We start from the raw sequence: 13,402 nt of genomic DNA, 5'->3' as shown, positions 1-13,402 counted from the left end.
AAGAATCTGTACCTTCTGGAGATATCTGAAGAGCTCTCCTTCATTAGTCACCAGCTCAGGAGAGGGCACTCCAGCCCTGTTCACCACCGTGTAGACTGCTTCTTCATACAGGAGGTCCAGCTACAAGACACTCAGTCTTACTACAGATTAAGCATGCCTTACACACACATTATCAGCTGGCACAGATTTCAGGTCTGTAGTGAATCCTCACACCCAGAGCCAGAGAAAGAAGCCACATTTCACAGAGCTGAAAAAGAAGTATGGCATATACAGTAAGCGCTGGATATGATTTTGGACTGCTTTGCCAGCAAGTCATGCTCGTGGGTGCAGTGTTTTTGTATTGTGGGTTGTTACCAACTGAGCGTAAGTCTCTAAGCACCACAAATAACTAAACTGTTTTTCTTGTGCCAGATCTGAGATGTTGATATGGTGAAATATGTGCCCTGTTATGAATATTAAAAAATGTCAAACCTTTCTGCAATGTAACACTGCAGGCTCACATTACATGTTACATTACACCCCTGGCCTGGCCTATGCCCTGCTCTGCTTTATCCCCGCTAACTGAAGCCCAAATCTGCTCACCTCTCTCCTGGTCAGTCTTTCTGAAACACGGACGTCGTCAGTTGTCTCTGGAGGTGGGGCAGTGCCACTCTTGTCCTGGCTCTGAGAGGAAACAGTTAAATGACACAGAGCCACTAATGTCTCTAAGTAAACTCCATACCCTCAGAAACAGACCCTCCATACCCCCGCTACCTATATAATTTATACCATGACAGCTACAGCACCCATACCACAACAACACCTCTGTTACCACTCTGTTAATCTGTCTACCAATATGGGAGCTTACATTCCTATTCATAAAGGAGATGCTATGACATTACAGTTAATTTTTTTTTCTTTACTCTGAAAAGCCATATCATTGTCCAACTCTTAGTACAGTTGGGACAGAATAAAATGATCAGAAACGGACTCTTCCTTCATTTCTGTGGTGCTGCAGCAGTGGTAGAATAAATGAGGTGAGATAAACAGCCTGATAGCCTTCATTCATTCAGACGCCATCCCTTTGTGTGGGTGTTTGAAAAAGCCATCGAGAGCCAACATTCTCTGTCTTCAGCCTGAGAAGTTCTCTCGTTAAGCCTTTCCGTCTGTCCCAATGTGTGGCAGTGGAGGCTGTGCTCCAGGAGGGCAGGGTGTTTTCACCCAGCTCTTTTTACCATGTTGCTATTATCTAGGAAGGCCATGTTTTTACTCCGAGTTTTAGGTCAAAGGTGACCACAGTATGAAGCAGCAAGACTTTAAATCCCTCCTCACGTTTCATCGGGCGGCCCTCCCCAAAGGCACGCAACCTCTTACCTCTGCCCATGCTGCACGGTGCATGTTCTCTTGCTTCTGGAGGATGTTTTTCATGCGCTCAAAAAACTCGCCATTTCCTTCAGCCACCCTGTAACAGATGCAATCAACAGGCACAATGAGGAAACGAGTCCCTGAACAGAACAGACAGGTGGTGCAAGTAATGGTCATGCCCTTCTTTTTGAATGAATCTAAGCAGGTTATGGTACACTCAAAACCCTCTCCTCTGTCTCTGACATCTGTGCAGCCTTGTCACTGTGAACTCTAGTGGGTATTTACTTACCTTTTTATTTCCTAATGGTGAAAGTGATCCCAATAGCACCTGTCCTCATTCATCAAGCTCATATACTTATTTAATTTGTCTCCCTCTAACTGAACAATTAAAACGCGGTCAGACCTTGGTGTAAGTGCCATTTCTGGACACATGGGGTCACACAGGAGCAGCATCTGCCCTGATGACGGGCACTGGCCCAGGCTTCTCTTTCAGATGATCTTTGTTCTCTGACTGCTAGAGTGGGTGGAACCCAATGCAATGACGCCATGACATTATGGCTCCTCTTATCTCAATACATCAGGAACTCATGGAATTTACTCATGCAATATTCACTTTATTTTATACCTTTTTCTCTTTGTGAAATTTGGAGTACTTACACAGGGCATGCGTTTCAGGTTCACCAAAAGGATTTGACTTGCTATCTTGAGTGATCCTCAAAGAAAAGATGTGAACAAATGTACAGCTGTTCTGTATGTACAGAGGTGAGCTTGAGATGAGGAAGCCTGACTGGACTCTGTAGTTCCTCTTTCATTAAAATACAGAAAGTGATAGAGTGAGTCCCTCAGCAGTAGAGCTAAATGTCCACTGCATGGGTTAAATGGAAAGCAGTTAAATATCACAGGGATATAACTAGAGGGACAGGCACAAACAGAGAGCAGATCCAGATCTTCCCATCTAAATAAACAAAGCTTTATGTAATGGTCTTTGTCAACACAAATGTCAGTGATTAAATTGCTTTCCCCCTGTACTAAGGCCTTGAAGACAAAGCCTCATGCTGCTTCAAAACAAACCAAAGAAACATAGCCCAAGGCTTGTTTTGCTGTCCACGCTCCAAATGAATAAACTGTATTGAATTTCCAGAGCTAAATGCCTCATCTATACAATCTACGGAATTTCAATGAGTTCTGTGCTACCTGAGGTGAATCAAGCTATAAGATTGAGATGGAGATGGGAAATCACTTCACAACAGTGAAGAAGTTGCTCCTCAGCTGAAGAAGGTAAAAGGGGCTCAGATCACTTGGACCTGGGTTTCCCCTTTGGTCACTATACTGACAGCAGCATGTTCCCAGGAAGCTGAGCAGACCATCTTGGGAACTTCTTCGGAAACAAATGACACTGAAGACCCAGGGTTTTACTGCACAGCTGTCTGAGCAGACTGCCATACCAATGAGGCCATCGTCCTCATCCCCTGCCCCATTATTCCTGCAAGTCTCAGGAAGCAGACACCGTTCCCAATAGTTTCTATGTATGGTCACTGCAGATGTTGGTGAGTCAACTCCCTAAGGTGCAATATGTCACACGGTAAACTGAACTACAGCTACTGTGAGCGGACAGTTGGTGTATGTAAGTGCAATGGTGCATGAATCACACCCTGCCTTAATTAACAGCTTTAACCTTTTCTCTGAACTCTGATTCTGAGAAAATGCAGACTCCTCCTTAAGGCAAAGATGAAAGGAATATTTGGAGCAGTAAAGAACTACCTGTGGAAGTTCTCGGCCCATAGAGTAAAACTTGATATATAAATCACCTATGTCCTCATAAAGAGGAACTTCTAGATATAGACTACAAATCATTGGCAACATTGACACTGCTGATAAACGGGCTCTACAAGAGTCAACTGCTGTGTGCCGGCTATTCCCATTCCACTAGTGCGTCATCTAAGCGAGTAGAAAACCTGTTATTAAGGATACATTTATACGCTCTTAATTGAAGAGCCTGGCTAGAAACAGCACTGAAAAGCATAGACCTAACCTGGGAATTACTTATCTGCAAACCTTTTCCAGGGCATGTGCTTTTGGACCATTTAAGAAGATATATTTAACTCTGGAGAGAGGAACTCAAATGTTACATCTCAGAGCCACTATTACAAGTCATTCAGTTTTAGTCTTTTTCAAACGCTTGACAGTGATTGCACCGAGTGTGTGTGACTTACTGATACCACAAATAAATAAAGCCAGTGGCCACCCTGTTTCAGTTATCCTGTTTCTGTTTCTAGTTATCCAGAGTCACACTTTTGATCATGTTTCAGATGCAGAACTCAAACATAGTACAACATAGACTTTACATGAAATAGATTGCAATAAGCCAGTCCCACTTCATTTTGATATTCTCTAATTTCTCTGATATTCTCTGATTCTCTGCAATTGATTGCATTTCCATGTAGTACTTGGATGGGCCAGAACAAAATGAAATAAAAGTCCCTGCACCAACTTTTTTTTTTTTTTTTGGGGGGGGGGGGGGGGTTCTCGCATACAGTCCTCTCACTGCACTCCGGTGGTAGTGTGAATGCAGTGAATGAATGAGAGAATACAAGCCAAGCTTCTTCCACCCCTGATAGGCTCTTCTCTGTTTGATCTGTCATCTGCTGCATGTTCTGGTAGCTGCACTTAAGCAGGACTGCATTGAATTTACTGGATTAACACATTAGTGTTGCACAGTAAGTGACTGAGCACAACTTTAACTTCATACTGTGTAAGACTGTGTGATCAGGGATGCTGGTCCCTGCAGAGTCTATTAATCAGTCAGTGAATCAAGTTTATCTTAACTAATGTCTGTAAAAACAGTATCACAGCAGTATGTTTTATAAATTTGAATAGAACTAAAAATGATTCAGATGCGATAATTGTGATAATACTTAAGAGATCAAGGACATTGAAGGACAAGTGGTGAATCAATATGAATTATGAAATATCATATTAAATGACTATGTTCAAAGAGATATTACATACAAACCTAACCAGCCTAGAACTAACATGCACATGCAATACATAGACAAGCAGACAGGTACAAAAACCCGCACATACACACACACACACACACACACACACACACATAAATGTGCACACAAATGCAGAGTTAGTACGTGTACAAAGATTGCAGACAGCTTGCACAACAACCTCATCATGCGTTGCTAGGGAACAGCTCCCTCCCACGCAACCTCTTTATTCAATCATTCTTTTCACTTGGACTTGTTTTAAAAGGGAAACCCTGCTTTTGACTGAAGGGTGAAATGTGTGCAATGTACACGAGAATCTTCCACCAGCCAGGCAAACTACAGTTCTAAACACTGACTAAAGTAGTCCAGCTGGCTTGTACACTGAAGGGAGAGGAAGTCATATGTTAGGTACAGGCCAGCACTTACTCTCCTCACAGAGTGATGAGAATACTGTGTAAAACTGTGTGTAGCTAGAGAGCAACCAGGAACTCATCATTTGGGTTTCCCTATAACACATTCTTTACTTTTCAGGGCAGATGCACTTCCGCAATGGCTGGGTGGGTGAGGCAAACAGTTCACCACATCACATCTTAGAATGGAATCAATAAACACTCATGGCACAGTTCTCTGGCATTTATGGATATATTTTCAATAATAAATTTCTGTTGCACACAAAACAATTTAAGACCCAGCTCAAAGGGACAGTTTCTCAAACACATCCCCCAAAAAAGAGGGGCAGAGCTCTGTTAATTTAATTTGTATTACTTAAATACACAGAGGAATAGCAAAATTTCAACCAGCTCTGTGACATTTGTCCAGCTCATCCATGGTGATTATTGGTTTCTGTGGTCAGCTTCCACTCAATGATGTATTTGATGTATGATACTGTTCTTTCTGTTTTAAGACAGACTCAGAGCAAAAATAAAAAATGAGCAAAAAAATCATCTGATTCATTTCTAAGTGCAGTAATTTAACAGAGCGTAATGCATATTGTTACATCTTGGTAATATCTGTAGGAAAAGCTTGTCTCCTACATATCTCTAAACCACAGGAGCAGAACCTCACTGATTGATAAAAGCTGTTTTTTAAAAAAATAATAATTTTCCTAAGACATTGCTGCTTTGTCACAGGCCTCAATATATAATGCATGAAGCCCCTTTGACTGAAAGAAACCTCTCCTGCTCGCACAATGACACAATTACAACACGGACCGGATGCAAAAACAAGGCCCTCTTACGGCTCCGGCCATGCTCTCTGCACTCCTCATCTGCATAGGCACTGTACTGAGTGGCACTCATCGCCCCCCTGACCAGCAAACGGGGTCCCCTCTGATGAGTGTCTCTGTGTGTGTTCTACCGCCGCTTCCACTCCAGACTCATTCACTGCACTGCTTAAAAGGGTTTTTTAGCTGTTTCACTCACAAAAAGGAAACAAATATATTAGGAGAAGCGCCTGTCGGCCTTATATTAAAGGTGAAATTATAATTGCTGATAAAGAAGACGGAAAGCGACATCAAAAGGAGCACAAAACTTTGAGCTTTGTGAAAGGTCACGGAGAGAGATTCTGAGGTTACTGGGTAGGGGTTGGGGAGATGGGGAGGGGGTTAAATTATGAATACTGGATACAACTGGACAAGCTGTCCTGTTTTTCTCTCTTTTATCAGATTTTGTTCTCCTTTCCAACTTGATCTTTAATCGGAAGGGAGGGTTTACATGCACAAGTATATATGTCCAGTTTATATTTCAAAATAAATTTCCCTCTGAACAAAGGTTCTCTTAGTTGATAGAGAAAGGGGAAATGATTGAAACTGGATCAAACAGGAAGTAGCTGATGAAAAATGATTTCCTATTAAAGACTTGTAAATTCCTCTTCACCAAGATGTAACACTAGGGCAACATTTACATACTGCAGAAGCACTATCAGTATCCCTCATTCTAAATACAGAGCAGAAGTAAACATCTAAACACCAACAGCAATACATCACGTATAATTATATCTTTGACTAAAATGTATTCCACCTAATAATTTGTCCTTTCCTCAATGGCTAGACATAGTGAAAAGATCTGGTTTCGACTTTTTCTTCCCTCTTCTTTTTTTTTTAAATTCATCAGTCAGTTCCCTATACTAGCTTTCAGGTGATAGTTGCATTTTCTTCTAACCCTTGTTCTTCACTAATGTTGAGTTAGCTTTTATACACATCCTTATTCTACTTGACTCTTTCCTTTTCCCTCCCTTGCTGAAATCTTCATCATTTTCTAGTTCCCCAGTAATAGAATGGCCCAACCTTTCTCTCATTGCATCTCGCCTTTGTCACGCCACACTAGCATTTAGTTTACAATGCTATAGATATCATTTTTACTGCAACTTTAAATCAAGGGCAGCCTTAAACCTGTTATATGGGAAGCGATATTTATACCATTGTGTAAATCATCAAATTGGTTCAAGAGTTTAAGATTTTGGACTGTTTAACAAAAAGATCATGATTGTAGCTGAATGAAATAGATTACAGCAAAGTTCTTTGTCACAATAGAAATTTTGTGCTGAGGTTCTGTTGAGGTAATTTGCCCCCTTTTAATGTTTTTATACACTAATCACAGTTATTATCATATTAAGCATAATTACTGTTATATTAACCACAGTTATTGACATATTAACAGATGTTATTGATATATCAGCCATTTACTCTACTATCTCTACTATGCATGTGGAGGTCTGGAAGTGTATAAGGAAACCAGACAATCCAACATGTTAGCCTTAAACAAACAATATATATACATCCTAATATAATTTGTATGCATGTGAGCAGAAACTAAAAAAGAAGGGTCAGAAGTGTACAGGAGACTGTGGGAAGGTATGCAGCTGTGAGATTTCTCGAAGAAGAACCAGGAGGGAGTAGAGAAGAGAACAATTCTATATGTATGCTGTAAATTACAAAGTAAGGCCTGTTGTTGGGGAGGAAAATGGGAATTAGACACTGCTCGAACATTGCCCAGAAGATGGACCTTCAGTGTAAGATAAAAAAGATAGGTGAAGTAGAAGAGGGGGGACGAGACAAAATTTTCTCCTACAGTTCATGACATCGATTCATAAGGATTATTGAACATAATCAAATTATTGATTATTTTGAACAAGGCAAAAACAAAATAATGTAAGACGGCAGTGAAGTCAAGTGTCCTATCACCAGGAAATTCAGTGGGCAGATACTTGCCCTTTACAAGATTCATGTAATTCAAAAACATGGAATCTATAGATTTTCAACTTCACCTGCAATTTGATTGCCTGATAGCCATATTGTTATATACCTACAAACCCGTAGGTAAACAAAATTGCATCCATATAGGTCTTCATGACAAGTTGTTTTTTAAATATTTTATAAAACACTGAAAATCTGATGCTTGTGGTTTTCACATTGGGACACTATGGTCCACTTGACCTAAATGTCAAATATGCTGGAGTGATTCGCATATTACGTTAAAGTACAATTAATTGATCTGTGTTGGCCATGTTGCACCACCAACATATCTGGCCTGAACAAATGTGATGTCAGCACATAGACAAATGATGTCTGTCAAATTTTGAGTGAATCAGATTAGTGGATTATTAAACATTGTTTTCACTGTTGTGATAATTATTCAAAAAACTAATATGGTTGAATCAGCTGACTGGAATGTGTATTATGACACAAATTCTATTCAGTTTCAGATATCTGTAGCCTTCAGTGTATACTACTACTAATAATAACAACAATAATAATAATACAAGAGACAGATAAATGGGAGTTTAATGATTCCCAAAAATTTCAACCTGTGATGTGGACCTGAAATATGCAGCTATCACAGGTGCAGTTCCGCTGAATCACCCAAATTTTCACTCAACAAGGCAGTGTGCTGAAGTCCTGGATATTGTTTCAAACACTTCATTTACATATGAATCACTTGTGGTAGGAACATTAACTCTCTCTGTGCAGACACATTTTGATAATTAAGACAAACAGCTTCAGGGGGCCTAATAATAGCTTATTCCCAAGAATGTGGCTGAGAATGAGAGAGGGATGAGAGAGAAATGGAGGACAGCTATTATGTCAAGAACACTGGATAAGAAATGGTCCTTCAGTGCTCTCCAACCACTATATCCTTTCCTCTCAAGCATCTCAGTGCATGCGGACATGTGTGGGATGGATATATTGTCCTTGTACCAAGGTCTGCCTCCTTAATCACAATGTTTTAAATGAGATTGAATTCTCTTCCTGATTATTCTCACGTATATTCTTACAGGATGGTATAAATAACAGTATATCCTCGGGAACATTGAGTTTCTTCTTTGTTATTTCATGTAACTGCAGTGGCAGTTAAAATAGTCAGCATTTTATACCTCAAACACATGGGTTATAAAAGTAGAAGTTTAACACGATTTTAATTTTCTGTGAGGTTTGTCCTTGAGCAAATATGACTCATATAAATCATGTTCTGTACAATGTGCAGCAGGTGTTTTCATGAATTACTATTTTTTTCTTTATTTAAATAAAACTGTCTATCATTTTGGAACAGGTGCAATAAATTGACACACTGAGGCTGCTTAAGAAACCTAGAAGCATCACTTGAACATTGATTGGCTGTGAAAAGTTAAGGAAAGTTAAGGAAAGATGAACACAAGCCTTTTGAACCTTGAAAAATTACAATACATTCAAAATTAGTTTCTGATATTAAGCAATTTCAAGGGGTACAGGAATACTCTAACTCATTGTCTCTACTTTATGTTTCTAGCATACTTTACAACGTATTTGCTGCTAGTTGATTTTTAATTCAGCTGGATTTCTATAAACCAAAGCATTGTTAGACCAGCAATCAAGATGGTCTCAATGGATTGCTTTACTTAAACAGCAACTTGCTGCTGAACCAACAGTAATAAAAATGTATTGATCTAGCTAGCCATGGGCACACATGAGCAACAACTATTAACTGACAAATGTGTAATGTAACTGCTTCTTTTTTGGTTGCTTAACAGGTGTCTTGTCCACTGCTCTGATGTAAATACCATATTTATGCAGCCAACATGGAATGGTGCTTTTTGAGATGCTATATTCCTGTGTACTCTCTCTCTCTCTCTCTCTCTCTCTCACACACACACACACAAACACACTTTGTGAAAACTATTGACCTCAAAGGTGTATGTCTTTACTATTGTTGATATATGTAATTGGGGAAAAAAAATAAGTTTTTTTTATTTTTTCGATTATGAATATTTCTTGCTTATGTTTATAGTTCAGAGGGTCTTCTTGCATGTGAAGTAAATTACGCACACCCTGACTGTGCCAAATTCCCAAGGGAAAACTAGAATCAAATTCCTGTTCTATTTTACTCTACATTTCCACCATGGGATAAATGTACCAGTGCAAATATAAAACTGTGAGACTTGATCAAGATGTGTAATAAAAGGAAAGCACCATTAACATTTATTTCAGTGGAAAACTTTGCAAGTAATTGCTTTGTTTCCTATCAGCTTATTATTTTTATTCTATGTCTCATTCTGGTCTGCAACATACATATTGGAATAATCCGTTAGACTAATATACATTCCTGATGGATTTACCTGATAATCTTTTTTTTCCATTTGACTCTTATTCTTGTTTTAGGTAGCAGCTGTGTGTCTGCATGTGCCTGAGGGTTATGTCTTTTCCTCTGGCATTTTGGTATTGTTAATGCTTCTGCAGTGTGAACCAGACTCAATGTGAAGCCCCTAAATTAAGATTCTGAGCAATGCTGGAAACACATTAGGCCTCTCAGACACATTTACAGTTTCCTGCACAGCCATACTCCATTTACATAGCTGCTTGTAAACCCTTTGCAAAATATCACCAGACATGAATTACCCAGTTAAGGCCGTAATAATGACAGCACCTCCCCAATCCAAACAAAATTACAAGCTTTACTTCCAAACTGACAACCAAAGTAATCTAAAAAATGAAACACTGAATTAAACAACTTTAAAAGAAGTCAAATGTCTTATATTAAATCAAAAAATTTGTTAGGTTGGGCACTTCATTTGCAAGGTTGCTGAATACTTTGATTCTGGTGCAAGTAAAGGTTACATGTTTAATGTGAAATACTGTAACCCCAGACATTTCGATTTGATTTTGCTAAAATGATTGACACTGATAACATTGGAAATCAAACCTTTTCACAGAATGAAATGAAAAATGAAATTTTAAAAAATGTAATGAAAATGACATGGAAGAGAAAACCTGTAGTTCTGCACTTCTGGGACAAAACAGAAAAAACAGGACTTAATTTTCTTACCAGTTAATAATGTACTTCGTCTTAGTCTCAAGGAATTACAGAAGTAGCCCTCCACTGGAACATGGCCAGTATCAACAGGAAATCTCAGATAAGCCTGAGAGACAGACACCATTTAAATTGCATTTACCCGAAGCCTCTCTGTGCTAAACTCCTTCAGGTCTCCTTCCAGCAACATGTGGTCCTATACACTGCAAACAGAAAGTTACCTGTGCTAATTTAGAAATAGGGAACAATGTTAGAGTCATCAAGTATTTTCTACTTTTTATGTTTTAAGGTGTCTTGGTACACTATATAAAAATGTAATAGGTCATGCTTTTAACATTAAAATCTGGATTCAGTGATAATAAGTTCCACTGTGTTTTCTTTGCTACTAACGTTTTTAAATCATTATCAATCAAGAAACAACCATTTCCTTCATCATCAACCTATTTAGCAGCGATAGCGAAACACAGAAATTGATGCTTGACATGCTGATTTAAAATGGCACAAGAAGTCAATTTGGTATAGCACTCATCACAGTGGATAACTTGCAACACCAGTAGGCCATGGATGAGCTAACAGGTGCACTTTCACCTTCGGCAGAAAATGCAGCCAGATAAATAAAGAGGGTAGGTAGGCCCTACTTTAGGAAATAAACCATCGGACAATGAGGTTGCCAGCTGTGCTTTGTCCAAGGTACATTTACCTACATTTTAACAATCCCCATTCAAGGCAATCCGTCCTTCAATGAGGATTGTTACTGAAAACGTTATTTTTCACATTTTGGAGTGTGTATGCATCTGTTTCCACAGGATTCTCAGGTCATTTTAAAAATCAGTCATTGTCCTTTGTTTATTGTTAACTACCATCACAAGTTATTTTCAATTACCCATGACCTGTTCCAATAACCATAGTCATTATTCCTCCAACAGGGGGTCTAACAATCTAGTAATTTACTGAACAAAGGCAAAGCACCAGCATGTCTATAGCCTCCAAATATGACTGCTTAATGCTGCTTTCATTGTGATCATTTAATTACCACAAAACAAACTCCCGTTGTTTATACCATCTGTTTGCCTTTACAAAGGGAACGATGGCCGAAGGTCTTCCCGTGGTAAAGTAATGGGTCCAATTATTCCCCTCTCTGCCAGGAGCAGCTGTTCACTCAACAACAAACTGGCTCAACTCTTGTACCCAACCACATGGAGTGGCGTCAGAATCCACAACAAGAACCAAAACAGCAACTGCAACATACTGCAGGAAAACAGACAGATCATTGTTTTCAGGAAGCCTCACGGCTCTAGGTGAAAGTAAAACTCATGTGACTATCAGATAACATGCAAAAAACAGCCAGCGGCTTACTGCTGCCTCTTCTCCCTGTAAAGGGCTTGTGCCAGTCCCAGGCTTCAAACGAGGTGACCCTCCCCTTCATCCTATATCAGCACCAGCTCCCACAGAGAGTCTGCAGGTCCATGTCAGCCCTTTGTGACAGCCTCTCTCTGACTGCACTTTACCATGTTGTTCAGTACAGTCAGACAACCCTCCAAGTGTGGGGAACAGCATGGGATCAAGTGTCGACAGGTGATTACTGGCCCAAACCCCCTTCACTATTTACCTTCATTAAACTGCCCCCAACCTCCACCTCCATGCATAAACCCAACAGAGGAAAAACACAGGCTAGTGCTTCCACAGTGCAGTGCTGCCCCTCTTTCCAAAAGATGATGACCTGCTGGAGGATGTTTCAGTTTATAACTTCTCAGCTGTAAACTAGTGGTTTAAAGGGTTATGAAACTGACCAAAGCGCCATTACTACACAGAATAGTACCTAAAATTCATTTGTTGCAGTGATGAAAAAAACACTGTGTTTGTCACAGTGAACAGACCACTTGTGAAGAGCAAAGAATAACTTAATCCATCTCAAATATACTGTTAAATACCCCTGTTTAACAGTATCAGAACCTTGCTCTGATTTTGAGAAATGTACTGTGCTTGTGCAAACAGCCAGCCGCCTAAGAGTATTAATCTAATCTTTGAATTTAAAGCTAAGATCATTTTGTTCTGTGCCTTTTCACATTGTACTGTGACTCTTTGCTGTTTTAATTAAGCCTGTAGTTTGTCCAGAACAGGGAAACAGTACATGTCACCTTTATCAAAGTTTCCACAATAAATCAAGAATCAGGCAGCATCAGACAGTTTTGTGTTACAAACACACTGAAAGCCACCAACTGAAGCCAATCCATACAAAATCTGCAAAAGCTGTGACAGCTCAGTGAGAGGCCACGTAGATCTGTCTCTAAATTATGAATTATTGGGGGCTTTATTACAGTTTGCTATGTAAACATACATGTTTCTGTAACCCTATAAGCATAATGTGTTTTCTCAATGCAGGTCAAGAAAATTAAATATATGAAGAGGGAGAAATAAAGACTGTAAGTTTCTATGACAAAAGAAGTTGCTTTCTTTATGACTGAGGCAGTCGTTCAGAATTTTCATCATTGACTGGAATGATGTATAGCCTTGCATAATGACACATTCCAGTGTCTGCCTCAATGTAGTATAGTTTATGGCAGTCCAGTATAGCACAATCCATTCTAAATAGCACAGTCCTCTACCAGTTCAGTTCCAGTAGAAACAAGTGCAGGGTTGGACTCACCTGGGGGTTGTGCTGTCGGGGCTGTGTGTGACAGGGCCACTGGCCGGGGCTGCTTGCTCCCTCCTCCCTCGCAGGGACTGTCTGTTCTGTACCTGCCTCAGGACGCTGCTCTTGATCTCCAGAAGTGAGGACAT

At 39.7% G+C, this 13,402-nt stretch overlaps 1 protein-coding gene across 1 annotated transcript in view; it reads right to left on the bottom strand.

Moving 5' to 3' along the window:
* LOC118780812 (BAI1-associated protein 3-like) overlaps positions 1–13,402 on the bottom strand; it is a 26,916-nt gene extending 13,514 nt beyond the window's left edge. Inside the window, exons 1-4 of the mRNA XM_036533559.1 lie at positions 13,269–13,402; positions 1,354–1,441; positions 583–663; positions 13–120 (exon numbers count right to left, since the gene is read on the bottom strand). Of these exons, the coding sequence (XP_036389452.1) occupies positions 13–120; positions 583–663; positions 1,354–1,441; positions 13,269–13,402 (411 nt within the window). The remainder of the gene's footprint in view (positions 1–12; positions 121–582; positions 664–1,353; positions 1,442–13,268) is intronic.

Source organism: Megalops cyprinoides, chromosome 1, assembly GCF_013368585.1.
Source record: "Megalops cyprinoides isolate fMegCyp1 chromosome 1, fMegCyp1.pri, whole genome shotgun sequence".
NCBI classification, from domain to species: domain Eukaryota; kingdom Metazoa; phylum Chordata; class Actinopteri; order Elopiformes; family Megalopidae; genus Megalops; species Megalops cyprinoides.
The sequence above is the reverse complement of the archived record's forward strand: the minus strand, read 5'-3'. Positions and strand labels throughout refer to the sequence as shown.